Consider the following 25,475-nt stretch of genomic DNA (forward strand, 5'->3'; position numbering starts at 1 on the left):
CTGGGCCCACTGTAGTACACACTGCACACACGTATAAGTACAGAGTGACCTGTCCACACTAGGGCAGTGGTAAAGAACACCCAGGTCCTGTGTTCAGGAAAAACCACCTGGAGGACAAGATGGCGGTGCAGACGCTGAAGGTCCCTCAGAAATGTCCCTCAGGACAGGGACGACTTGGTTCAGGGACAGTCTGTCCCCAGAGCTGCTCTTGGTTCTCTACAGTCGCTTCCATGTATCCTCATCCGATCTAAATGTGCAGAGGTCAGAGGTCATGGCGTCCGCAGCCATAGAAGCGGGGTCAGCCCGTGCAGAGATCAGAGGTCAATGAGCCCCGGGTCGTGGTTGGACGAGGACACGTGGCGTTAGTTCCTGATTGGTTCATTTCCATCAGACTCAGTCACTTCTGCTTTGACTGGTGTCAACGTCACTGTGGTTTAACGGCTGAAATGAAGACGAAAAGCTCAGAGTGAGACGGAGACACAGAGGAGACAGAGAGTGAGACGGCGACACAGAGGAGACGGAGACAGCGCGGTAAGTCCACCTCCGTTCATGTGTCCAATGAAGAGAGACATTTATTCAACTAAACATTTGCATGTTTACAAAGTTTTGGAACAATATTTAGAACGTTTCTCTGAGGAACACGGTACTAGATACTGTACATGTACTGAACAGAGGAGAACGTCTGTAGGTAGAACAGAGGAGAACGTCTGTAGGTAGAACCTGGTCTCCTCAGGTCCAGACACAGTTTGTTCAAGGATGAAACCAAACGATTAAACTGTTTGTTTTTAGGTGTTTTTCAACTTTCTTTTCTGACATTGAATCTGTTTTAGGAGCTTTTGTCAGTTCAGATATTTGAGCCTCAGGTGGTTCACTACAGTCCAGTCCAGTCCAGTCCAGTATAGTCTACTACAGTCCACTACAGTCCAGTCCACTACAGTTCACTACAGTCCACTACAGTCCAGTCCACTACAGTCCAGCAGAGTCCAGTACAATCCAGCAGAGTCCAGTACGGTCCAGTACAGTCCAGTATGGTTCAGTACAGTCCAGTACAGTCCAGGAGAATCCAGTATAGTCCAGTATGGTCCAGTACGGTCCAGTCCAATCCAGGAGAGTCCAGTACAGTCCAGCACAGTCCAGTACAGTCTAGTACGGTCCAGGAGAGTCCACAGATGTTTATACATTCACTGATCATGTGACACAGTCTGTTCTCTTTTTTTTCTCCAGACTGAATGACATCATTGTCAAACTAAAACCAGATAGGATGACTTCATCAGCTGACATCATAACTCCATTTTCTGTAGAGGTATAAACTCCACCCACACATAGGTCAATATTGATTATCAGTTGTCAATGTCTGATTTTGATTCTGGTCACTTCCTGTCAGGCCTTGACCTCCAGCAGTGCCACGCCTACTGCGGACACAGACTACTCTGACTATGAAGGTCTGATGTGCAACCGCGCATCAGTGCGGGAGTTCAGGCACTTCTACGAGCCGCCCCTGTTCTGGGCAATCACGCTGGTGGGCGGAGTCGGCAACCTGGCGGTGGTCTGGATCTACCTGCACTTCCAACGGCGGTTGAAGACCATGACGGACGTGTACCTGCTGAACCTGGCCGTGGCTGACCTCCTGTTCCTGGTGACGCTGCCGCTGTGGGCCGCTGAGGCGCTGCATGGCTGGAACTTCGGCTCCACCCTCTGCAAGCTGAACTCCGCCCTCTACAAGGTGAACCTGTTCAGCAGCATGCTCCTGCTCACCTGTATCAGCGTGGACCGCTACGTGGTCATCGTGCAGACCACCAAGGCTCAGAACACACGGGCGGAACGGCGGCGCTGCAGCCGGCTGGTCTGCCTGGCGGTGTGGGCGGTGGCGCTGCTGCTGGCGTTACCCGAGCTCATCTTCGCCACCACGACGCCAACGGAGGAAGTTCTGTACTGCCGCATGGTGTTCCCAGCTCACGTGGGAAACCTGACCAAGATCGCCACGCTGTCACTGCAGGTGACCATGGGCTTCTGCCTGCCCTTCATCATCATGGCGTTCTGCTACAGCGTCATCGTGGCCACGCTGCTCAAAACGCGCAACTTCCAGAAGCACAAGGCCATGCGTGTCATCCTGGCGGTGGTGGCGGTGTTCGTAGTATCGCAGCTGCCCTACAACGCCGTCCTGGTGGTGGAGGCGGCACAGGCGTCCAACATGACGCTGACCGACTGCGAGCAGCTGCGGCGCTTCGATATAACGGGGCAGGTGCTGAAGAGTCTGGCCTACACTCACGCCTGTATCAACCCCTTCCTCTACGCCTTCGTGGGTGTTCGCTTCCGCCGTGATGTCATGCAGCTGCTGCGTTGCTTCCACCGCAGACCGCTGGCCGCCAAGAGCCCGTCAGGGAAGTCCAGCAGGAGTCCGCTGAGCTCCGCCAGAACCTCAGTAATGTCCGACTGCGACACCTCACAAGCGCTGTCATTATAGACGCAGCGTCCTGCCACATCACACGCCGCCATGTGGACCTAAACTCTGCCTTCACCTGAACTGTGTCCAGGAGGACGTCACTCCATCAGTCGAGTCAGTGAACATGTTCACAGCCACAACTTTGCAGATAACAGCTCTGAAACTGACGAGAAAACACCAAACCAGCTCATACCACCTTAAAACAAAATGAAATCAGTCCATTCTACCTTAAAATGATGCTTGTGCTGCTTTCCCTTTTAGTTTTTCCAGTTCATTTAAGGTGGAATGTTCTTTCCTGCCTGTAAAATGTGAAGCTCTTCCTGCTGCTGATCTGGGATGACTTGTTTGTTCTGTTTATATTTGTTGTTTACTTTTTGTTATTCTGTTGTTTGTTGTTCAGTTGTTTATTGTTCAAGTTGCTTATTGTTGTTCTGTTGTTTATTCTTCAGTTGTTTATTGTTGTTCAGTTGTTTATTGTTCAAGTTGTTTATTGTTGTTCTGTTGTTTATTCTTCAGTTGTTTATTGTTGTTCTGTTGTTTATTCTTCAGTTGTTTATTGCTCAGTTGTTTATTGTTGTTCTGTTGTTTATTGTTCAGTTGTTTATTGTTGTTCAGTTGTTTATTGTTCAGTTGTTTATTGTTGTTCAGTTGTTTATTGCTCAGTTGTTTATTGTTGTTCTGTTGTTTATTGTTCAGTTGTTTATTGTTGTTCAGTTGTTTATTGTTGTTCAGTTGTTTTTTGTTCAGTTGTTTATTGTTTTTTTCAGTTGTTTATTGTTTTTTGTTGTTGTGCCTGTACCTGACATTAAACTGTGAATAAACAGCGTCAGTGGTTTTATTGTGCTTCTCTGATCAGGACGCTCATGGTACAAACAGGTGTTGGTTCAGTCTGGTTCAGTCTGCCTGAAAAGAGGAAACTGACGAAGTAAACAAGTGGTTTCATGACGTCAACGACAAAAACAGAAAAAGAGGAAACAGACGACAACGCCTCGTGGTTTAACAGAAAAACATGAGACCCAAGAAGAACGAACAAGTACTACCGCACAGGTACAAGTACTACCACACAGGTACAAGTGCAAGTACTATCACACAGGTACAAGTACTACCACACAAGTACAAGTGCTACCAAAAATGTACAAATACTGCCACACAAGTACATGTACTACAACAAAGGTACAAGTACTTTTACACAGGTACAAGTGCAAGTACTACCACACAGGTACAAGTACTACCACAAAGGTAAAAGTACTACCACAAAAGTACAAGTACTACCACACAGATACAAGTACTGCCACACAGGTACAAGTACTTTTACACAGGTACAAGTGCAAGTACTATCACACAGGTACAAGTACTACCACACAGGTACAAGTACTTTTACACAGGTACAAGTGCAAGTACTATCACACAGATACAAGTACTACCACACAGGTACAAGTACTTTTACACAGGTACAAGTGCAAGTACTATCACACAGGTACAAGTACTACCACACAAGTACAAGTGCTACCAAAAATGTACAAATACCGCCACACAAGTACTACTACAAAGGTACAAGTACTTTTACACAGGTACAAGTGCAAGTACTACCACACAGGTACAAGTACTACCACAAAGGTAAAAGTACTACCACAAAAGTACAAGTACTACCACACAGATACAAGTACTGCCACACAGGTACAAGTACTACCACAAAATTACAAGTACTACCACATGGGTACAAGTACTACCACATGGGTACAAGTACTTGGTAGTCTTGGTAGTTCTTCTTGGTTGTCGTACTTGTCTGTGTAGGTTCTCTTTTGTCCAGGTCATGGTTGTTCTTGGTTCAGCTGGTCTGGTTTCTAGAACCAGATGAGCAGGTTTTAAGTGAATGGTTCATTTGTGTATTTGTAAATTATTTTTTGTTTGTAAATGTAAAATAAGCTCCTTGAGAAACTCATGATAATATGTGTTTGTGTAAATAAGTCATAAACAATATTAGTATTAGTAGTATATAATCTACTACTAACTGGTCCTTTTACTGGTACACTAGTATTAGTATTAGTAGTATATAATCTATTACTAGTATCAGCTCCATTTGAACCCATTCAACTCGTTTTTAGGTTCTACTTGTCACTAACTGTAGTTTGAGGTACGGTATAAACTCAGACGCAGAACACATACTTCAGATTCATACAGCAGTACAAGTACTTCAGATTTATACTGCAGTATAAGTACTTCAGATTTATACTGCAGTATAAGTACTTCAGATTCATACTGCAGTACAAGTACTTCAGATTTATACTGCAGTATAAGTACTTCAGATTTATACTGCAGTACAAGTACTTCAGATTTATACTGCAGTATAAGTACTTCAGATTTATACTGCAGTACAAGTACTTCAGATTTATACTGCAGTATAAGTACTTCAGATTCATACTGCAGTACAAGTACTTCAGATTTATACTGCAGTATAAGTACTTCAGATTCATACTGCAGTACAAGTACTTCAGATTTATACTGCAGTATAAGTACTTCAGATTCATACTGCAGTATAAGTACTTCAGATTTATACTGCAGTACAAGTACTTCAGATTTATACTGCAGTATAAGTACTTCAGATTCATACTGCAGTATAAGTACTTCAGATTTATACTGCAGTACAAGTACTTCAGATTTATACTGCAGTATAAGTACTTCAGATTTATACTGCAGTATAAGTACTTCAAATTTATACTGCAGTACAACACCGTTTGTAGAGTTGTGGGTTCAAAGTGTCCAAGGGAAAGTCTCAGTTTTAAAACCACTTCCTGTTGAGATCGAAAAGATAGTTTTCATCTGACAGTAAATAATGAGTTTCCATGAAGACACATCATCATCACCATCGTCATCATCATCATCATCATCATCATCATCATCATCACCTCATCCTAAGCCTAAACCTAAACCTGACCCTTAAAATAGTAAAGGTAGTCAACCTTTAGAACAGAGCTCATGTTGAACTGAAGCAGCAGAAACTCCACCAGCTTCTACTAAGAACTGAAGATGAAGAACTTCAGCTGTACCACCACAGGAGGATGGTTCTGTTGGATCAGATGGTTCTGCTGATTCAGATGGTTCTGTCAGTTCAGATGGTTCTGCCGTAAACATCAGTTTCTGGTTTGTGTCAGTGGATCTGTCCTTGAGGTTGGATTCACACCTACTTCCTTTGGTTCATTTAAAACGGACTGGAGTTCATTTACCTGGGAAGTCCAGACTTTTTTTTAGGTGTGAATACAAACATGTGACCTCTGATTTTAACCAAACAAGTGGACCCGGACCGTCTAGAAGACATGGACCCGGACCACCTAGAAGACCTGGACCCAGACCACCTAGAAGACCTGGACCCAGACCACCTAGAAGACCTGGACCCAGACCAGATCTGTTTGATCTGGATCAGATAAGTCCAGGTGAATCCAGCCTCAGATTCACTGGTTCAGGTTTGAGTCCAAACTGGATCTGAATTAGATGTTGACCTCAGCTGCTTCTTCTTTTCTTTTTCTCCTCTTTCTCCACCTTCTTCTTCTCCTCCCTCTCCTCCTCCCTTTCCTCCTCCTCCTTCTTCATCACCACCACCTCCTCCTCCCTCTCCTCCTCCTTCTTCTCCTCCACCTCCTTCTCCTCCTCCCTCAATCTCCTCCTCCTTCTTCTCTTCCTCCACCCCCTCCTCCTTCTTCTCCTCCCTCTCTTCCTCCTCCTCCATCTCCTCCTCCTTCTTCTTCTCCTCCACCTCCTCCCTCTCCTCCTCCTTCTTCTCCTCCTCCTCCATGTCCTCCTCCTTGTTCTCCTCCACCTCCTTCTCCTTCATCTCCTCCTCCTCCTTCTTCTTCTTCTCCTCCTTCTTCTCCTCCACCTCCTCCTCTAACCTGTCTTCATCTCATCTGTGTTTTATTGCCATATATTAACCTGTGTTAATGGCGTGAAGGCGTTTGGCGGACATGCCTCAACAGAAGCTTCTGTTGGGGTGAGGGGTCACCTGACCTGAGGGGGCGTGTGTTCATGACTGTTCCTCCTGCTGACTCAGCTCAACACGCCCTCTGTGTTTCCATGAGAACAAAGGCCCGGTCGCTGCCGAAACACAAACAGCATGAGGACAAAGCGCCGCTGTTCCAGAACGACGCCATCCCATAAATCCGGGTGTGCGGCGCTCTCTGCGGTTTGTCACATCATGCCTCTGCCTCGACGCCGCTCTTCGTTCTTAGGACAACCGTCCTGTGAGCGCTCGGCCTCATCCTCCTGTGGCCGTGTCACCTCGTCTGTCACTGGGGCGCCACGCGGCGTCTACGTGGGGTCCGCCCCTCTCATGGGCGGGGCCTCCGGTCTGGGTACAAGGGTGTCGCGTCGCGCTCTGGGAATCAGCAGTGTCTTCCTGCAGGGCATGAGGAGCGTTTCTGCACCCGTTGTGCCACGGGCTGGTGAACGGACGGCAGGTCAGGGCGGCGGTGGTGGCGGAGCGGGCGGTCTTAACAGCTGTCTGATGGAGTACAGGGACAAAGTCCGCGCTCTGGAGCAGCTGAACCAGCAGCTTGAGGAGCAGATCCGCCTCTGCCTCGACCGCAAAGCGTCCAGCGCCGGCGCCTGGGGGACGCTCCGGAGGGACTGGGAGGATGTCTACAGACAGGTGAGGGGGACAGGGCGGAGCGTACAGACAGGCCAGAGGGAGGGGGTGGAGCCTACAGACAGGCCAGAAGGAGGGGGCGGAGCATACAGACAGGTGAGGAGCAGGGACAGAGCCTACAGACAGGCCAGAGGGAAGGGACGGAGCATACAGACAGGTGAGGGGGAGGGGATGGAGCATACAGACAGGTGAGGGGGAGGGGATGGAGCATACAGACAGGTGAGGGGGAGGGGATGGAGCATACAGACAGGTGAGGGGGAGGGGATGGAGCATACTGCAAAAGGAGCCTCGTTGAAATGTCTGAAATAATCAATTAGACTGGCATGGTCTGAACTGTAGTTTTTATGTCAGGTGACCTTTAACCTCTGATGAACTGAACCGACAGAACCAGTAAATCAGACGTTGATGGCGTTGAATGGTTGTAGCATCAGGTGAAACAGATTAAAGACAAGTCCAGGTCCAGACGAAAAACCTTAATGTTGATGAACTCTGACCCTGATCATTAATAAACCAATCCAATCCTTTTATGTCATTGTTTAGTGTCACATGACTGACGGTACCAGAGCTGGTGATTGACAGGCTGATCAGGGACCTGTGTCGCCATAGTAACCATCAGTCACATCCATGAGTTGGACTGATGTTGAACCTGTTGAACCCTGGTGTTAAAGTGGGAGCTGGAGGGTTGGCAGGTCTGTGCTGCCCCCTGCTGGATGCAGCTGCTCACAGCACTGTGTTTTCCTGCAGGTCAGTGAAGCCATCCTGGACAACGCCCGGCTTATGCTGCAGACGGAGAACGTTCAGGCCAACGCTGAGGACTTCAAGGACAGGTCAGAGGTCACCCAGTCCTCATTGGTCGAGTTTCCACCACTGTCATGTATTTGCATCTGAAGGATCACAGTAGGTGGAGCTCAGTGGGTGTGTCTGTTCTGCTACATCAGTGCTTCTCTGATAAAAAACACACACGTACTCATCTGTTTTCTGTCATTGTTCAGATACTTCATGTGTTCATGCCTCAGTGGTTTTGGTCTCTTAGGTCCGACGTCGCGTCCACTTCCTTGTTGTTTGTCTCTTGTTCAAAGTCAATCTGGTTCAGGTTAAAGTTGTGCATTTTCAAAACGACACCCCCTACAGGTATGAGAACGAGCAGCCGTTCAGGAAGGCGGTGGAGGAGGAGATCAGCTCACTGTACAAAGTCATTGACGACGCCAACCTGACGAAGGCGGAGCTTGAAGAGCAGATGGAGAACATGAGGGTGGAGCTACGCAGCCTGGAGCAAAACCATGAGCAGGTTTGTGCATCTTACATAGGGTATGCTGCAATGGCTGATGGGAGCTGTAGTGGTACATAGGGTATGCTGCAATGGCTGATGGGAGCTGTAGTGGTACATAGGGTATGCTGCAATGGCTGATGGGAGCTGTAGTGGTACATAGGGTATGATGCAATGGCTGATGGGAGCTGTAGTGGTACATAGGGTATGATGCAATGGCTGATGGGAGCTGTAGTGCTGTAGCTGACAGGCTCTACTCACCTGTGCAGGACGTACGTGTCCTCTACAGCCAGATGTCGGGACGAGAGGTGGACGAACCCGACGCTCCCATCGAAACCAGTCTGGACCAGATCCTGGCCTACATCCGGAACCACTGGGAGAAGGTGACGGAGAGGAACCGGGCTGAGACCGACAGCTACCTGGACTGTAAGGTGAGGACGGGTTCCACGAAGGTTTCACATCCAGTGTGGGATGAAATCAACGTGTCTCTGCTTTGGCAAAATATTCATGATGCGTATTTACTGATGAATATTTGTAGGAACTCCTCCTGAACATGGTCAACAGACACGAATAACAAATGGAAGTGAACTGAACGGAACTGGTTAAAGAACCAAAGGAACCACATCAAACTGTGTCGATCACAGAAGATCTGGAACGTCTGAGGTCATGGGTGTGTGTTTGGTGTTTGTTTTGTGCAGGAGGCGCAGTGTGTGAGCAGCAGGCTGAGTCCAGAGGAGGAGCAGGTGGAGGCGCTGAAGGCCGAGTGCAGCGACGCCGGCGCTAAGATCCAGAGTCTGCAGGCGGAGATCGAGTCCATGAGGGCGCTGGTGAGCTGCATCGACCACACCCTCAGTCACATGATCAGTCCCAGTGCGTTAGTGTTCCATTTTGTGCTAAGCTAACTTGTTGCTAACTCATCTTCTTGGTGTTGGTGCGGTGCTGCTGTAGAAGCGTGGTCTGGAGAACTCCCAGAGCGACGCCCGGCACTGGCATGACATGGAGCTACAGAACCTGGGCTCTGTGGTCGCTAAGCTGGAGGCGGAGCTTGGAGACATCCGTGGAGAGATTGAGCAGCAGCGACGTGACTATGACACCCTGCTGAGCAACAAGCAACGGCTAGAGCAGGAGATTGGAATGTACCACGGAATTCTGGACGGAGAAGAGAACCGCTTCCAGCCTGCAGAACCGTCGTGAGTCCAGCACGACCACCGGTGGTCCAAGAGTTCTAGATTCAGCATGACCACCAGTGGTCCAAGAGTTTTAGATTCAGTAGAACTGCTGGTGGTCCAAGAGTTCTAGATTCAGCAGAGCCACTGGTGGTCCAAGAGTTCTAGATTCAGCAGAACCACTGTTGGTCCAAGAGTTCTAGATCCAGCAGAACCACCGGTGGTCCAAGAGTTCTAGAATCAGCAGAACCTCTGATGGTCCAAGAGTTCTAGAATCAGCAGAACCTCTGATCCGCCGATAGTCCTAGAAGCAGCAGAACCTCTGACGGTCCGATAGCCCTAGAATCAGCAGAACCGCTGATGGTCCGATAGTCCTAGAATCGGCAGAATCACTGATGGCCCGATAGTCCTAGTATCGGCAGAACTTCTGATTTTCTGATAGTCCTAGAATCGGCAGAACCTCTGATGGTCCGATAGTCCTAGAATCAGCAGAACCTCTTACGGTCCTAGAATCAGCAGAACCTCTGATGGTCCGATAGTCCTAGAATCAGCAGAACTTCTGATGGTCCTAGAATCAGCAGAACCTCCGATGGTCCTAGAATCAGCAGAACCTCTGATGGTCCGATAGTCCTAGAATCAGCAGAACCTCTAATGGTCCAATAGTCCTAGAATCGTCAGAACTTCTGATGGTCCTAGAATCAGCAGAACCTCCGATGGTCCTAGAATCAGCAGAACCTCCGATGGTCCAGTATTTCTTGATCAGGGGTCTCAAACATGCGTCCCGCCAAAGGTTCCAATCTGGCCCCTGTGATGAATTTACAAAGTGCGAGAATTCCACAGTCAAGGCTGTGAAACTCATTTTAGTTCAGGTTCCACATACAGACCAATATGATCTACAGTCAAATAATAACAGCAGAAGAACTGACAAAAAAGAATGACTCCAGATTTTCTTCTCGGTTTGATGTGAAAAAAATATTACATTATGTCTGTAAATAATGACAACTTCACATTTTTGTCTTTGTTTTAGTGCAAAAAATAACCTTAAATTATGAAAATATTTACATTTTCAAACTATCCTGTAACAATAAAATGTGAATAACCTGAACAAATATGAACCTGAAATGTCTAACGAAAATTCAGCCCAATTTGAACTCTTTTCTGCCTGTTCCTCAGTGTTTAGTGTCTTTGTAGATCTGATCCATAATGCACATGTGGAAATGAGAAGTTGAGGCAGAATATTGTTAAAACTGCACTTATCTGTCTTAAGACATTTCAGTTTTTTCAGGTTACTCACATCTTTTTTGTTCGGATAATTTATAAAAGTGAGTATTTTCATAATTTAATGGGGGGGGGGGGTGCACTAAAACACAAACATGAATTTGTAGTTGTCATTATTTATAGGTTATTATGTTATTATTTTACTGGTCCGGCCCACTGGAGATCAAATTGGGCTGAATATGGAACCTGAAAGAAAATGAGTTTGAGAGCCCTGTTCTAGATTATCTGTAGAAAGTTTTGGTCCAAAATACTAACATTTATGAATAAGTAGAAGGTTCAGATGAGGAGGAGGATGGTTCTGATTGGTGGTTGATGTTTCTCCTCCTCCTCCTGGTTGTAGTCCTTTTAATCAGTTCTAATACTTGTTCTTTATGACCTCTGACCTTTGGTAAACCTCCATTGACGCTGTTCAAACCTTTACAGCTTTTCAGATCTGCAGTCTCAACCTGAAGGAGATGCTCCAGGATCCTGGACCAACCCTCCAGGACCTGCTGGATCCACCCCTGGAGATCCAGGACCTGCTGGATCCACCCCTGGAGGTCCAGGACCTGCAGGACCTGAGGGACAGTGAGCTTTTGGAGCCTCTGTGGACCTGACGTGGTTTGAACCTGTTGAGGTGATGCTGTAAACCTGCAGCAGAGGTCCACCAGTACCCATGAGCCTCTGCTGCTGTTGCTGTGGAGAAGACCGAGGTGTGGATCTTTGCTGTAGAAGTAAACTCTACACCCGATTGGTCCAACTGAAAAGATCAGAGAACCTGTCTGTTTGTCAGTTTTCTTCAGTGTCAGAGTAAAGACAATAGAGGAAACACCCAAAGCATTCTGGGAAATCCAGAACATCTGGTCAGGAGAGAAAAACCACATCTAATTAATCCTGCGTGGTGACCCCGCCCTGGGAAAGGTCAGGGTTTGTGCATCAACATCCAACCTGGTTTGGTCCAAGTTCACATGTAGAGGTCTTGAGGAGGTCCCGGTCCCGGTCCCGGTCCAGCAATGACGGAGGTCACCACTTTAGAGTAGGTTCAAGTCCTAAAAAAGGCCGAAGCCGGGGACGGAGACGCTTGAACATTTGGAGACTCTGCTGTGATCGGTTCTTTCATCAGTTTGTTCCTTGTTGACGGCGTCTCCGCAGATCCAGGTCCACACAGGGTCCGACAGCCAATGAGGTCTGAAAGGGTCCTGAACATGGGTCTGACAGGACCTTGTACCAGAAAACCCAATAAATTCATTGAGTTTTAACAACGCAGACCAGTGTTCCATGTGTGTTTGGGATCAGAATGTTCTAAAGTCCATGAAGCATCTCCACGTCCGTGCAGATACGCAGATCAATAAGGAATTCAATCAATAAATGTGGAAGTGAACAGAGTCAAGGAGCTTCTGCACGAGTCTTATTACTGTGTTTGAATGGAATGAAAGGTATACACTATCACCAGATTTAGTATTAGTATTATTATTGTCACAAAACTTTGGAAAAAAACATTTGTCCCACAGCATTGGAAACAGACCCAAACATAACATAGTACAAATGTGCAGCCTGGGTTAGGGTCAGGGTTCTGTACATTCACTCCAAGAAAATGGGATAAAACTATAAAATCACATTTGAACAGGTTTAAACATATATGGATGAATAAATAAAAGTGTGTGTGTTTGCACATTTAGAATTAAACTCCATTACAGTACCGTTGGCACCAATGGTACTGTTAGTACCAATGGTACCAACAGGACTGATGATACCAATAGTACTAACTGTACTCATGGTACCAACAGTATCAGCAGTACTAATGGTACCAACAGTACCATACTAAGGTACCAACAGTACCAATGGTACCAACAGAACCACCGGTACCAACAGCACTCATACTGACCCATAACTACATAATTAGTACCAGTGAACCCTGGTCACCTGTCATCATCTCCTGTTAACTGGTGTAGTTCACATTCACCACTGAGCCAATAGAACTACACTAATGCTAATGCTAACAGCAGCTAAAGCAGGGGGCAAACTTATGGCCCATGGGCCAAACACAGCCTGCCAAAGGGTCCAATCTGGCCTGTAGGATGAATTTGTTAAATGCAGAAATTACACTGAAGAAATTAAAAATCAATGGTCTTAAAATTATTTTAGCAGCATTTAATCTAAAGGGGGCGGGGCCAGTAAAATACTGACAATGACCCAGAAAGAGTGACAACTCCACATTTTTCTCCAAATTGTTTTACGTTAAAAAAAAAACATGAAAATGTGTGTACATTCACATGAGCCTGAAATTTCTTAAGAAAAATAAGTGCAATTTTAATAATATTCTGTCTCCGTTTATCATTTCCACATGTTCATGATAACATACAAATCAGAGGATCTACAAGCACAGAACATTTCAGAACAGATTAAATATTAAGGTTAAATTTAAGAACAGACTAAATATTCAGGTTAAATTTAAGAACAGACTAAATATTCAGGTTAAATTTAAGAACAGACTAAATATCCAGGTTAAATTTCAGGCTGTTCACATTTTTTTGTGAAATGATACTTTGTAAATGTAAACATTTTAATATAATTTTACTTTTTTTTTTTTTTTTTTTTTTTTACTGTAAACCATGCAGAGAAAAGTTTGATTTTGTCATTAATTATAGGTTATTATGACAGTATTTTACTGGTGTGATCTATTTGAGACCAGATTGACCAGTATGTGGCTCCTCAGCTAAAATGAGTTGGACACACCTGAGCTAACATTAGCCGCCGGGCTCAGGTGACCCATTAAAACCACAGATAAAACCAGCTGCACCTTTGACTTGTGGATCCTGTTGAGTTTAAGGAAGATTTTCATGTGTATGAACCAGATTCTGGTCCAGATCGTGGTCTAGATCCTGGCCCAGTTCCTGGTCCAGATCAGAACCAACAGTGACTCCCATGATGGTTCATGGTTCGTGTGTGGAGCTTTAACTGCAGAAACAGATTTCGTTGAATCAAGTGATGAATGTTGATGAAGAGGCGGAGCTTCAGTTGACCTAGATTCACTGTCAACATCTGTCAACTTTAGTTTCATTTGAAACTGAAACACAAACATGTTTTTAGGAAACGTCTGATGATGACTCTGGGTTCAGGTCCACCTACAGCTGAGTCTGGGTTCAGAAGAACCAGTCTGAGGTTTAGGTGGAACATGTGGAAATCCATAAATAAATACATGTGGAACCTGGAGAACCTTAAACTGTGTCATTGATCAAACTGATTCCACAGACGGTATTGATGAGGGTTTTCTGATCAGTATTGGATGTGAAAAAATAACAAAGTGTTGACTTCTGTTTCCATGGAAACATACAAAACCACAACTTTCAAACCTTTTGGTGAAAAAAAAAACAGTTTGACCTTTTCTGAAGGAGTTTCAGTTTGGTTCATTCAAACGTTCTTTATTTTGCAGATTTAATTTGCATTTATGATCATCCATCTGAAATACTGACACACATCCACCTGCTTCAGTAGACGATCAATACTGTTATTGATCAGACACAGCAATGTCAGAAATCACTCACTCATCAATAAAACAATCAATCACCTTTCAGACGTTATCATTGATTAACATCAGCTACTGGAACCTCAGCTCATGTTAGACTGGACAGGTTTCCCATAATGCACCACTACAAGACAGGCCTGGTCTGGAAACAACTGATCAACAACCGATCGACAACCGATCAACAACCGATTGAACCAGTGTCGAATCCTGAACATCTATCAAGGATAAATAACCGTAGAACCAGACAACTCTAACAGTGGTTTTACCATTAACGCTTCCATTCCGTGACTCTACCAGTGGTTTTACCGGTAACGCTTCCATTTCATGACTCTACCGGTGGTTTTACCGGTAACGCTTCCATTCTTTTTTTGGTGTAACTTGTTACTCTAGGGTTACGGTTGTATTATATTTATATTGTGGAACATTCTGTTTAAATGTGTAATGTCTCTTGGCCTTTTTGTCATTATTATTCCAACTTACGTTTGACAAAGTTTATCATCGTCATCTATTGTGATCTGTAGATACAGGTTCCTACAGGTTAAACTCAAGACTTTTAAGACTTTTTTAGACCTTGCGGGAACCCTGTAGATAAAAGCGTATTTGTTGGTTCATTAAAGCGTTCTTTGTAGTGTTCCCACGGTAACCGTCTGATCTCCATTCATGGCTGTTTGTGGACTATTGTCATGGTAACGTTGGATTTTCATCATTAATCTTGTACACATTATTTGATCGACAGGGCAATGGACTGAGAAGTGAATGATTTCTGACAACTTTCAGCAGGAACACATCACATAACAAAAAGCAAAGCAGTTTCCATGACAACCAATCATGTCCACCTGCGAACGAAGTCCATGAGACGTAGCTGAGACTCTGAACCCTGACGTTTAACCTCAAAGGATCCAAACAGCAGTATCTAACAAACACTGGTTTCTTCCTTACCTGTAGCTCCGCCCATGCGACATTAGGGGCGGGGTTAGTAAACATGTTGATTATGGCCAGTTGAGGTTGAATAATTTATGAGTCAGTTGTTTTCCGTGTGGATGTAGACTGTAGACTATCGCTCAGTGATTGACAGGTCCCGTTGGTGGTTCGGTTCTGGACTCTCTGGGCCCGTTTTAGTTTCAGGAGTCGATCCGAGCAGTCGTCCCGTTTCAAGTAAGCAGCTTCATTTGTTTTGGAGGAAGTCCCATCCTGTTGGTCTTTTAAATCAAGTATAAAATCAATATTGATCAATATTTATCAGTAACTGTCCCTGTATCGACCTAATCAGTACCAGAATCCTGATCTGTCCTACACGTGTGAACATACGACGTCCTGTCACCATGATTTCAATCATTTACAGCAGTTTGTGAGATTTTAAACCAGCAGTACATGTGTTATCTTTGGGTTTAGCTGTTCGGAGAAAAAAGATTCAACTTTTATCAAATGTAGGCTTTATTAATACTCAATTCAGCTAACACTGACTAACCTAACGTTGGCTAGTTGAGCAAACAGTCACTAACGTCGACTAGTTCAGCTAACAGTCACTAACATTAAGTAGTTTAGCTAACAGTCACTAAGGTCGTTAGTTCAGCTAACAGCCACTAATGTCAGCTACGTCAGCTAACAGTCACTAACATCAGCTAGGTCAGCTAACAGTCACTAAGGTCAGCAAATTCAGCTAACAGTCAGTAACATTTGGTAGTTTGGCTAACAGTCAGTAACATTAGGTAGTTCAGCTAAGAGTCACTAATGTTGGCTAGTTCAGCTAACAGTCAGTAACATTAGCTAGTTCAGCTAAGAGTCAGTAACATTAGCTAGTTCAGCTAAGAGTCAGTAACATTAGCTAGTTCAGCTAACAGTCCGTAACATTAGCTAGTTCAGCTAAGAGTCAGTAACATTAGCTAGTTTAGCTAACAGTCACTAACATTAGGTAGTTCAGGTAACAGTCACTACTGTCGGCTGGTTTAACTAACAGTCAGTAACATTAGCTAGTTTAGCTAACAGTCACTAACATTAGGTAGTTCAGGTAACAGTCACTACTGTCGGGTGGTTTAACTAACAGTCACTAACATTAGCTTGTACATGGGGCCTAAGTTTATTTAATTAATGAATAAGATGAATTGAATGTCATTAGCACCATATATTTAAATACAGTAGAGAAAACATTTATGACATACTTAGAATCATCTGTTTCATCACAAGTAAAACCACAGCTAATGTTCATTTCATTCAGTTTACAAGATGTTTTTGGTACAAAGTAATGACAGGACGTAGCATTGTCATATATGTAGGCATATCTGGTTTCTGGCACTAATCGTGTCATGACTTTGATCAATATTTATCAATTATCATCCACATGTTCCCTAACAGCAGTAGCCACCTGTGGCTAGCTCCACAGTTATTACCCACAATCCCACAGTGTGGCATCTGTGTGGGTCCAGCCCTCGTACCGTACCGTTGGCTGAACGTCTGTAGGGGGACAGCCTCCTGGCTCTACCCCTCTTCAGTGTGCGTCTGAACTCTAGGGCTGTGATTGGTCAGTCTAGGCAGGCTGCAGGGGGATGCAGCCAACGCCCACCCCGCCCTCGTGGCTCCCCATTGGGGCCATGAAGCTCCACCGCTCCGTGTCTGGGTTCCACGTCTCCACAGAGCTCAGGTTGGACTGTCCGTCATAGCCGCCCACTGCGTACAACCGGCCAGACGTGGCCACCAGCGACACCCGGCTGCGGCGCGTGTTCATGGCCACCAGGTGGCTCCACTGTCCCGAGGCTGAGCTGAACACTTCGGCTCCGCTCAGGAAACCGGAGCCGTCGTACCCACCCGCCACGTACATGTGACTGCCCAGCGCTGCGGCGCCATGACGACAGCGCTTGTTCAACATGGCCGCCGCTGGGTGCCAGCGGTTGGTGTGGTGGTTGTAATACTCCACCTGTAGGAGGTCACACAATGTCACCATAACCTTTACTTATACACTTTATCCACTTCCAAAAAGAGGCGGAGTCAGAGAAAATACAAACTTTATAATAATAAAAGTACAATAATAAAACATGACTGAAAACGGTTTCCACGACAAAAAAATGTAGGACTTTTGAACTCGTCAAACTAAAACATAACAATAATAATAATAATAATAGTACCAATAATGATAATAATAATAACAATAATAATAACAACAACAACAATGATAACGGATCTATATGGACACACACTGGTGTTAAACTCCACCTGTATCTACAGTCTAACTCTAACCCTGGTGTTAAACTCCACCCGTATCTACAGTACCATGTACTGATACTAACCGTGTTGAAGATCTGTAAACCATCATGGCCGCCCGAGACAAAGATGCGCCCATCAAAAACAGTTACCCCGGCAGCACTACGACTGGCACTCATCTCCGTGACAACTGTCCACCTGCAGAACAGCTGTGTTATTGTATTGATCCCTGATAACTGATCAGCTGTGCCTGATGATGCTGAGGGTTACCTGTCGGTCTCAGGTGAGTAACACTCTACTGAGTTCAGAGAAGACTTTCCATCGTATCCACCACACACGAAGATGTGCCCATCAATCACAACAGTTCCCATGGCGCTAAGGACGACAACAACCAATCAGACGACATAAACACCAACAACCGTTAGTAAAGGAAGAGCCTGATGAACAGCTGATCACACTGTACATGTATCAGTATCAATCAGTGCTGATCGTGACATTGATCAGTATCGATCGGTGTCATTGTGTAGTACTGATTAATGGCACTGATTGATACTGATCAATGATGTCACCTGATCTCACCTGCGCTGTGTGTTCATGCTCGATACTCGTGTCCAGCTGTCTGTCTCGGGGTTGTACACCTCCACTGTGCTGAGTCGTGATTGGCCATCGTAGCCTCCAATGGCGTAAAGCAGCCCATTAATGACAGCCACGCCCACTCTGCTGCGGGCCGTCCTCATAGGCTGACAGCGCTCCCAGAAGTTCCCAATCGGATCAAACACCTCAACTACGTTTAATGAGTCGCCTGATGAGACACATTAAATTTGGTCATTCATTGGGCTGGGTAAATGACACTGTGATTCTATTTCTTGCAGCCTATATCATAATTGGATTGGAAGAAGAGCTCCACTCCAACGTGTCAGTATCCTGATGATTTTTGTATTTCAGGTTTAATTTATCCAAATTGTCACATAAAACTGTTTCCCTTTCAATGAAGTACTATTCCTTAAATTAAAACAGACCAAATTCCAATCTGTTTTGATTACATCAATATTCTTGCTCTTGTTGATTGATTGAGTGATTTGATTGGTAAGTGTAAGTAAGTCGCCCTATAAGTCGCTTTGGAAAAATGCGTCTGCCAAATGCATAAACATAAACATTTAACAGAGATTTGAAAAACTTCAATAAAGAATGTGGGAAAAAAGCTGATGTTTGAGTGACAGGTGTCTGGACCTATCCCAGTGGTACCTGAGCTGTTGAGTCCGCCCACGGCGTAGATGAGTCCTGTGATAGAGGTGCAGCAGCGCTGTCGGGTTTTGAAGGCGGGCAGGTGAGGCCGGCGCTCAGGCATCAGGTGGAAGTCTTTGGCTTCGTCCACCAGGTCTCTGAAACACCAAACACCCTGACCAATCAGAGGAGTGCATCTTCATGACATCACTACAAACCTGTTGAACCTTCTCACTCTAGCCTCTTATTTAGGAAGTTGTACTGAGACATTCTAGATCAGGGATGGGCAATCCTGGTCCTCGAGGGCTGGTATCCTGCATGTTTTAGATATTTCCCTCTTCCAACACACCTGGTTCACATGATAAGCCTATCATTAAGCTCTGCAGAAGCCTGATAATGACCTTCAGGTGTGTTGGAAGAGGGAAACATCTAAAACGTGCAGGATACCAGCCCTCCAGGGCCAGGATTGCCCACCCCGTTCTAGACTCATATGGACTTTTGTCCAAATCCATGTGTTCTGAGCCTCAGTAAAATCAGGTGGTTGACATGTTGAATTTACTCTCCATCAGTTCAGACACTAAACACCTGTGTTCTTCAGGGTGTTGAGCGGATGTCACCTTTACAGTACATCAACAAGAAAAGCACTCGGAGAACACAGACCTCCGCCAAGACAGATCTACCCCCCCCCCCCCCCCCCCCCCCCCCCCCACGATCAACACCAAAATTTAATAATTTCTTCCTGTGCCAGTATCAACATTTCCTGAAAATTTCATGAAAGTACATCCATAACTTTTTGAGTTATCTTGCAAACAAACAAACACGTACACACACAAAGCAAAGTAATCAAAATACCTCCTGGTGGAGGTAACAATGAAGAATCACAGTGAAATTATCCACAAATGATCAATAACAACAAATTTATCCATGACGTCAACAAAATGAACACCTACTTTTTCAGGCCTGGTTACTGACATTTAACTAAAATAATTGTAGTTGTGTTGTGGGATGGTTCCAGGGACAGCTGAAGCCCCTCCCACTGGTCATGTGACTCACCTGCATTTGTGGCAGCAGCGTATGAGTTCATCCTGTTGAACTCGGTCTGACAGGAACTGAGGTCGACACAGCGGCAGTCGAATTTTTGACAGCAGCTCTGGTAGCAAAGTCTCACGGCGACCACGATCATGATAAACCCAGGACAGGACCGCCTCGAACACCTGCACAAGTAAGGACAGGGTCAACCCCGGGTACAGGTAAGGACAGGGTCAACCCCGGGTACAGGTAAGGACAGGGTCAGCCCCGGGTACAGGTAAGATCATGCTCTCTGCAGGTGAACCATCTGTTTCCCTCAGGTGTGGGTGAAGGTTTGTTCAAATCACCTGTTCCTCTGCCTTGATGTTGAGTTCATCGCAGCCCACCAACTCCAGAACCTCCTCCGTCCTCAGACTCAAGAACTCATCAGATAAGGACACCTCTACAAAGTGCTGATGGAGGAAGCTGTTGGCCGAGTCGTACAGTGTCGTACACATCATGGTCTCTGCAAACTGACGCACACCCAGGCAGTTCTTTGGATGTAACCTGGAGCACACATCACATGACATCAGATATAAATTCCACCTCCAGTTTTACTCATATATTTGCTGAAGATGAACATTGTAGTGTGAAGTATCTGAGACACTTTCATGAGCAGTAAATTAGGAATATTACTGACAACACAATAAACTGAGTATAGTCAAACATGTGGTTATGTTGATTTAACGAGCATGTTTAATGGCTTATACATACTGAGCATGTGCAGTGATGTGTATGTACCTCTCCTGCAGGAATGAGCAGCAAGCGTCCTTAACGTTCTGCAGCTGTAGGAAACTGGAGCCAATCAGAAGAGACTGAACGTTCTGCTGATCGATGGCAACGTGACCGCTGTACGCAAAGTTTATGAGAGCCTCCAGAGCACTGAAACAGAACCAGAGAGAAGAGGGTCAGAACCAGAACTAGAACCAGACAGAAGAGGGTCAGAGCCAGAACCAGTACCACAAAGAAGAGGGTCAGAACCAGTACCACAAAGAAGAGGGTCAGAACCAGAACCAGACAGAAGAGGGTCAGAGCCAGAACCAGAACTAGAGAGAAGAGGGTCAGAACCAGAACCAGACAGAGGAGAGTCAGAGCCAGAACCAGAACCAGAGAGAAGAGGGTCAGAACCAGAACCAGAACAAGACAAAAGAGGGTCAGAGACAGAACCAGAACCCAGCCCGCATGTCCATGTGGGCCCCAGAAGGGTTACATTTGGGCTGCATAAAAGGGTCCTATGTGGGTTTGTCCGCAGTTTCCATGGTGATCCCACATGTGTTTGCCCATATCAGAATCAGAGATCTGAAAATCTCATATTATTTATTCTTCACACTATTTATCCCACAATATTTATCTTTCATGTTATTTGCACTAATTCTTATGTTATTTGCACTACTTAAATTCTATGTTTTACAAATATCTTAATTTGCAATACTTATTATTTTTTAATGTAAATAACTGCCTTTTACTGATATGTGTTGTTGTTTAACTGATATTTGTTGTCCGTCTGTAAATTCTTGCACTGAACCTGAGAGTTTTACCTCAGTTTCATTGTACTTGCTACAATGAAAATAAAGAGATTCTGATTCTGATTTTGATTCTGATTCTGATATGGGCAAACACATGTGGGGCCACCATGGAAACAGAGGACAAACCCACGTGGGACCCTTATATGCAGCCCAAATGTAACCCTTCTGGGGCCCACATGGACATGCTGGCTGGGAACCAGAACCAGACAGAAGAGGGTCAGAGCCAGAACCAGAGAGAAGAGGGTCAGAACCAGAACCAGAGGGAAGAGGGTCAGAACCAGACAGAAGAGGGTCAGAGCCAGAACCAGAACCAGAACCAGAGAGAAGAGGGTCAGAACCAGACAGAAGAGGGCCAGAACCAGAGAGAAGAGGGTCAGAACTAGAACCAGAGAGAACAGGGTCAGAACCAGAACCAGAGAGAAGAGGGTCAGAGCCAAAACCAGACAGAAGAGGGTCAGAACCAACACCAGACAGAACCCGACCCCTGACCTGTGACACATGATTCACAAGAGCCTCATTTTCAGGCTGGAAAAGCCAGATTTCTGGATTACTCTGTGGGGATCACACCCCTGTCTGTGTAACTGTTGTTCCATCCTGTGGAGTCTCAGCTGTTGTCTCATGTGTGGCCGATCCCTGGACATTATAGCAGGTGTACAGGTGTGGGCGGGGTCTTCACCTACCTGGGGTCCATGCCCTGCATCAGGATCTCATCCTGTTTACACTCCACCATGTCGTTGGTGAACATGGCGTGGAAGTATGGGATGGAGGCGGCCAACACGATGCGGTGAGCGCTGAACTTATGATCCCCGACCTGAAGACACCAACACAGAACAGAGGAATCAATCCGACGACATGACAGGTGTACGAGAAACCGACGACACACGACAGGTGTAGGACAGACCGACGGCACAATAGGTGTACAACAAACCAATGACACACGACAGGTATGGGACAAACCGACGACACTTGGCATGTAACGGTACACAAAATTTTCAGTTCGGTATGTTTTCAGTTTTCAAAGCCACGGTTCGGTTTTTTTCGGTTTGGTACAGGAAGAAAGAAAACCCCTCAAAATGTCTATTAATGCATTTATGAATTTTTTTTAACATTTTCCCCCCAATTTTTGGAGACAATAGAATATAGATAAACAGGAATAATATAATTCTGTTGCTACAAATCAAATAGAAAATAAAATAAATTATTAATATTACTAAATGTATTTTAAACATTAGTATTGCACTTTTCCCTGAAAGGTAGTTTCGAACAAATAAGAAAAATCTAATCACAGTTCTGTCAGTTCACATTCTGCATAAAAATAACAAAAAAATTCCACATGAAGTGCAACATTAACAAGAGGGTAAACTGGTATTCTGTTTAAACAAACTGAAGAGAAACTTTGACAACACAATGAACCAAATTATTTATTTTAGGACAGAGGACAAACTGTTTAGGCCACTGTATGTATTTGTGTGTGCCTGTGTGCATGGGTGATTTTTTTTTTTTTTTTGTTGGAGCCGGGGGGTCGGGGGGGGGGGCAGTTATATACCTGGGGGTGCGGTCCACAACTAACGAAACGAACGCTGTCGTGAAACGAAAGTGAAACTTTACATACTTTCAACGTTCTATTTATTCCTCTATTATACAGCGTACGTGATAGACACACAGACAGACAGAGCTAATGTGTTTTAGAACTACCGTAGTTCCTAGGGGCCAAATAGCGTTCGTCTTACTAACGTCTCTTTCCTCGTTGTTGTCTTTCACCTGAACCTGAACTGATCCAAACTGGACTGTACTGATGGTGGAGGGTCTTCAGTCTCTTCCTTCCAGGTTCACATCATATTTGTTGTTTTTTTTTTAACCTTATATCAACTGCTATTTCATATATCGGGTCAATGTGTGCTCCTTTACTAAGTCCGTGTGAAACTTGCACGGATTTAAAGTTCCACATTGAACGACGTCTTTCGTTCCTTTTTCTTAACATACTGTGCCATTTCGGTACAGCTGTGTACCGAACCGAACAGGTGTGTACCGAAATGGTTTGTTTTGGTACGTGTACCGTTACAGGCCTAGACGACACGACAGGTGTACAACAAACCGATGACACACGACAGGTGTACGGCAAACTGATGACATGACAAGTGTACGACAAACTGATGACACGACAGGTGTGCGACAAACCGATGACATGTGACAGGTGTATGAAAAACCAACGACACATGACAGGTGCAGGACAAACCGACGACACGACAGGTGTAGGACAAACCGACGACACGACAGGTTTAGGACAAACCGACGACACGACAGGTTTAGGACAAACCGACGACACGACAGGTTTAGGACAAACCGACAACATGACAGGTGTAGGACAAACCGACCCGACGACATGACAGGTGTAGGACAAACCGACAACACGACAGGTGTAGGACAAACCGACCGGACAACACGACAGGTTTAGGACAAACCGACAACACGACAGGTGTAGGACAAACCGACCGGACAACACGACAGGTGTAGGACAAACCGACCGGACGACAGGTGTAGGACAAACCGACAACACGACAGGTGTAGGACAAACCGACCGGACGACACGACAGGTGTAGGACAAACCGACCCGACAGGTGTAGGACAAACCGACCCGACGACACGACAGGTGTAGGACAAACCGACCGGACGACAGGTGTAGGACAAACCGACCGGACGACACGACAGGTGTAGGACAAACCGACCCGACGACACGACAGGTGTAGGACTAACCGACGACACGACAGGTGTAGGACAAACCGACAGGGGTAAAACAAACCGACGACACATGACAGGTGTAGGACAAACCGACGACCACCCTGTATAAACAGTGTGTGTCCACCTCTTGACCTCAGGTAGACACATTGTTGGACATTAAATGACAGGAATCTCCTCCACATCTGCTCAGACTCAGGTGTGATGAAAGGTGAGTCTGAATGGGATGAGTGTGGCCGATTAGCATGTGACCACACCCCCTAAACACCATAAAAGAGTAGCTGCTTGGTTCAGTTATTTGTTAATTGTAGGTCTTATTCTTTCTGATACTTAGGTGTCCAGTCAGGTTGGTTGGTTGGTTACTAGGTTACCACAGGTCATGTGATCCACCTGCTGATGGTGCAGCTCAGGTGTTCTGATGAGCTGTATCAGCAGGTGGATGGATCTGCTCTAAGAGGATTTATCTGAGTCTGGGGCGGGGGGGGGGCAGAGGTGACAACCACTAAAGGGACTCTTCATATTTTTAGTTTTCTGTGTAAATGTCAGTATTTTCAGTCCAGTTTCAGACCTCTGGTACTGTTTTTAGGACTATTCAGCCTTTATGTCCATATTTAACCATGAGATATTAGATTTAAATGGCAGATATTAGGTTTATACGTCAGATATTAGGTTTAAATGGCAGATATTAAGTTTGTGTATCAGATATTAGGTTCAACCGACAGATATTATATTTAAACGTCAGATATCAGGTTTAACCGACAGATATTAGGTTTAAACGTCGGATATTAGGCTTAAACATCAGACATTAGGTTTAACCAACAAATATTAGGTTTGAAATGTGACATACAGTTGGTGTCATTAAGATGTTTCCTTATTCATCTCTTACACGTCACGTTTTGTTTGCTTCAGTCTGCTGTTTTTACGTCACTATCTACGTCACGAGTCCACCTGTGGGTCAACTGATCCGCCGGCTCAGGTGTGCGTACGTACCCTACCTGTCTATCCATGACGTCAGTAACGTGCTTAAACTGACCATTAGCGTCAGTTAGCTGCCGTTAGCCTTGATTATTAGCTTTAGCTTTGGAGGCTAACTCCAGCCGCGAGCGTCGCCTGGTACGTTTCTGCGTTACCTTCAGCGTGACGTCACAAAGTTTCCCCTGACGTCGGATTTCCTCCATGACGACATAGCCTCGTGCTGGCAGGTCGTGCACTGAGAAATGGACCAAATCCTCAAGCTCTTCACAGAGAACGTCTCCCATCATCAGCACGAGCGGCGGAGCGCGAAGCGGACTGAGCACACGAGACGCCGTAAGCACATCCGGCTGCGGCCTTCAGAACAAGAGCAGCCCGGGTAGGACCATAAAAATAAAAGCCTGGGTTCCAACCAGGTCAAAGTCTGTTAAGAAAAACCAGAGTCCAAGACGATTC

At 45.4% G+C, this 25,475-nt stretch overlaps 3 protein-coding genes across 5 annotated transcripts; 2 read left to right on the plus strand and 1 right to left on the minus strand.

The window, feature by feature from the left end:
- The first annotated feature begins 400 nt into the window (after positions 1-400).
- ccr9a (chemokine (C-C motif) receptor 9a) lies at positions 401-2,909 on the plus strand. Its single transcript, XM_030160431.1, has 3 exons — positions 401-531; positions 1,225-1,303; positions 1,385-2,909. The coding sequence occupies exons 2-3, from the start codon at positions 1,262-1,264 to the stop codon at positions 2,462-2,464; spliced, it is 1,122 nt and encodes a 373-aa protein (XP_030016291.1). The 5' UTR covers positions 401-531; positions 1,225-1,261; the 3' UTR covers positions 2,465-2,909.
- A 2,500-nt stretch (positions 2,910-5,409) lies between these two features.
- On the plus strand, positions 5,410-12,162 carry bfsp2 (beaded filament structural protein 2, phakinin). Its single transcript, XM_030160412.1, has 8 exons — positions 5,410-5,874; positions 6,390-7,085; positions 7,827-7,909; positions 8,214-8,370; positions 8,619-8,780; positions 9,048-9,176; positions 9,298-9,539; positions 11,217-12,162. The coding sequence occupies exons 2-8, from the start codon at positions 6,552-6,554 to the stop codon at positions 11,362-11,364; spliced, it is 1,455 nt and encodes a 484-aa protein (XP_030016272.1). The 5' UTR covers positions 5,410-5,874; positions 6,390-6,551; the 3' UTR covers positions 11,365-12,162.
- Positions 12,163-14,168: 2,006 nt separating this feature from the next.
- On the minus strand, positions 14,169-25,357 carry klhl18 (kelch-like family member 18). Of its 3 annotated transcripts, none has more exons than XM_030160383.1 (10): positions 24,206-24,709; positions 21,992-22,122; positions 20,527-20,667; positions 20,094-20,292; positions 19,771-19,931; positions 18,739-18,875; positions 18,073-18,295; positions 17,764-17,868; positions 17,580-17,691; positions 14,169-17,209 (listed from the first exon to the last, which is right to left on the minus strand). In XM_030160383.1, the coding sequence occupies exons 1-10, from the start codon at positions 24,230-24,232 to the stop codon at positions 16,823-16,825; spliced, it is 1,623 nt and encodes a 540-aa protein (XP_030016243.1). In that variant the 5' UTR covers positions 24,233-24,709; the 3' UTR covers positions 14,169-16,822. The 3 variants fall into 3 exon arrangements, with proteins under 3 accessions (XP_030016243.1, XP_030016241.1, XP_030016242.1); XM_030160381.1 differs by lacking the exon at positions 24,206-24,709 and adding an exon at positions 23,526-23,708 and having other exon boundaries at positions 21,992-22,163; XM_030160382.1 differs by lacking the exon at positions 24,206-24,709 and adding an exon at positions 25,178-25,357 and having other exon boundaries at positions 14,173-17,209.
- Between the last annotated feature and the right edge of the window lie 118 nt (positions 25,358-25,475).

The sequence above is a fragment of the Sphaeramia orbicularis genome, chromosome 17 (genome assembly GCF_902148855.1).
Source record: "Sphaeramia orbicularis chromosome 17, fSphaOr1.1, whole genome shotgun sequence".
In the NCBI taxonomy this organism is placed as follows: domain Eukaryota; kingdom Metazoa; phylum Chordata; class Actinopteri; order Kurtiformes; family Apogonidae; genus Sphaeramia; species Sphaeramia orbicularis.

Coding starts and splice junctions, on each gene's coding strand:
- ccr9a (XM_030160431.1), top strand. CDS start 1,262: ATGACTTCATCAGCTGACATCATAACTCCATTTTCTGTAGAG. Junction 1,304..1,384: donor TAACTCCATTTTCTGTAGAG/GTATAAACTCCA, acceptor ACTTCCTGTCAG/GCCTTGACCTCCAGCAGTGC.
- bfsp2 (XM_030160412.1), top strand. CDS start 6,552: ATGAGGACAAAGCGCCGCTGTTCCAGAACGACGCCATCCCATAAATCC. Junction 8,781..9,047: donor ACAGCTACCTGGACTGTAAG/GTGAGGACGGGT, acceptor TGTTTTGTGCAG/GAGGCGCAGTGTGTGAGCAG. Junction 9,540..11,216: donor TTCCAGCCTGCAGAACCGTC/GTGAGTCCAGCA, acceptor AAACCTTTACAG/CTTTTCAGATCTGCAGTCTC.
- klhl18 (XM_030160381.1), bottom strand. CDS start 23,664: ATGTTGTCGGTTTGTCCTAAACCTGTCGTGTCGTCGGTTTGTCCTAAA. Junction 18,876..19,770: donor CGCTGCTGCCACAAATGCAG/GTGAGTCACATG, acceptor TTGGTGTTTCAG/AGACCTGGTGGACGAAGCCA. Junction 17,692..17,763: donor TACTCACCTGAGACCGACAG/GTAACCCTCAGC, acceptor GCTGTTCTGCAG/GTGGACAGTTGTCACGGAGA.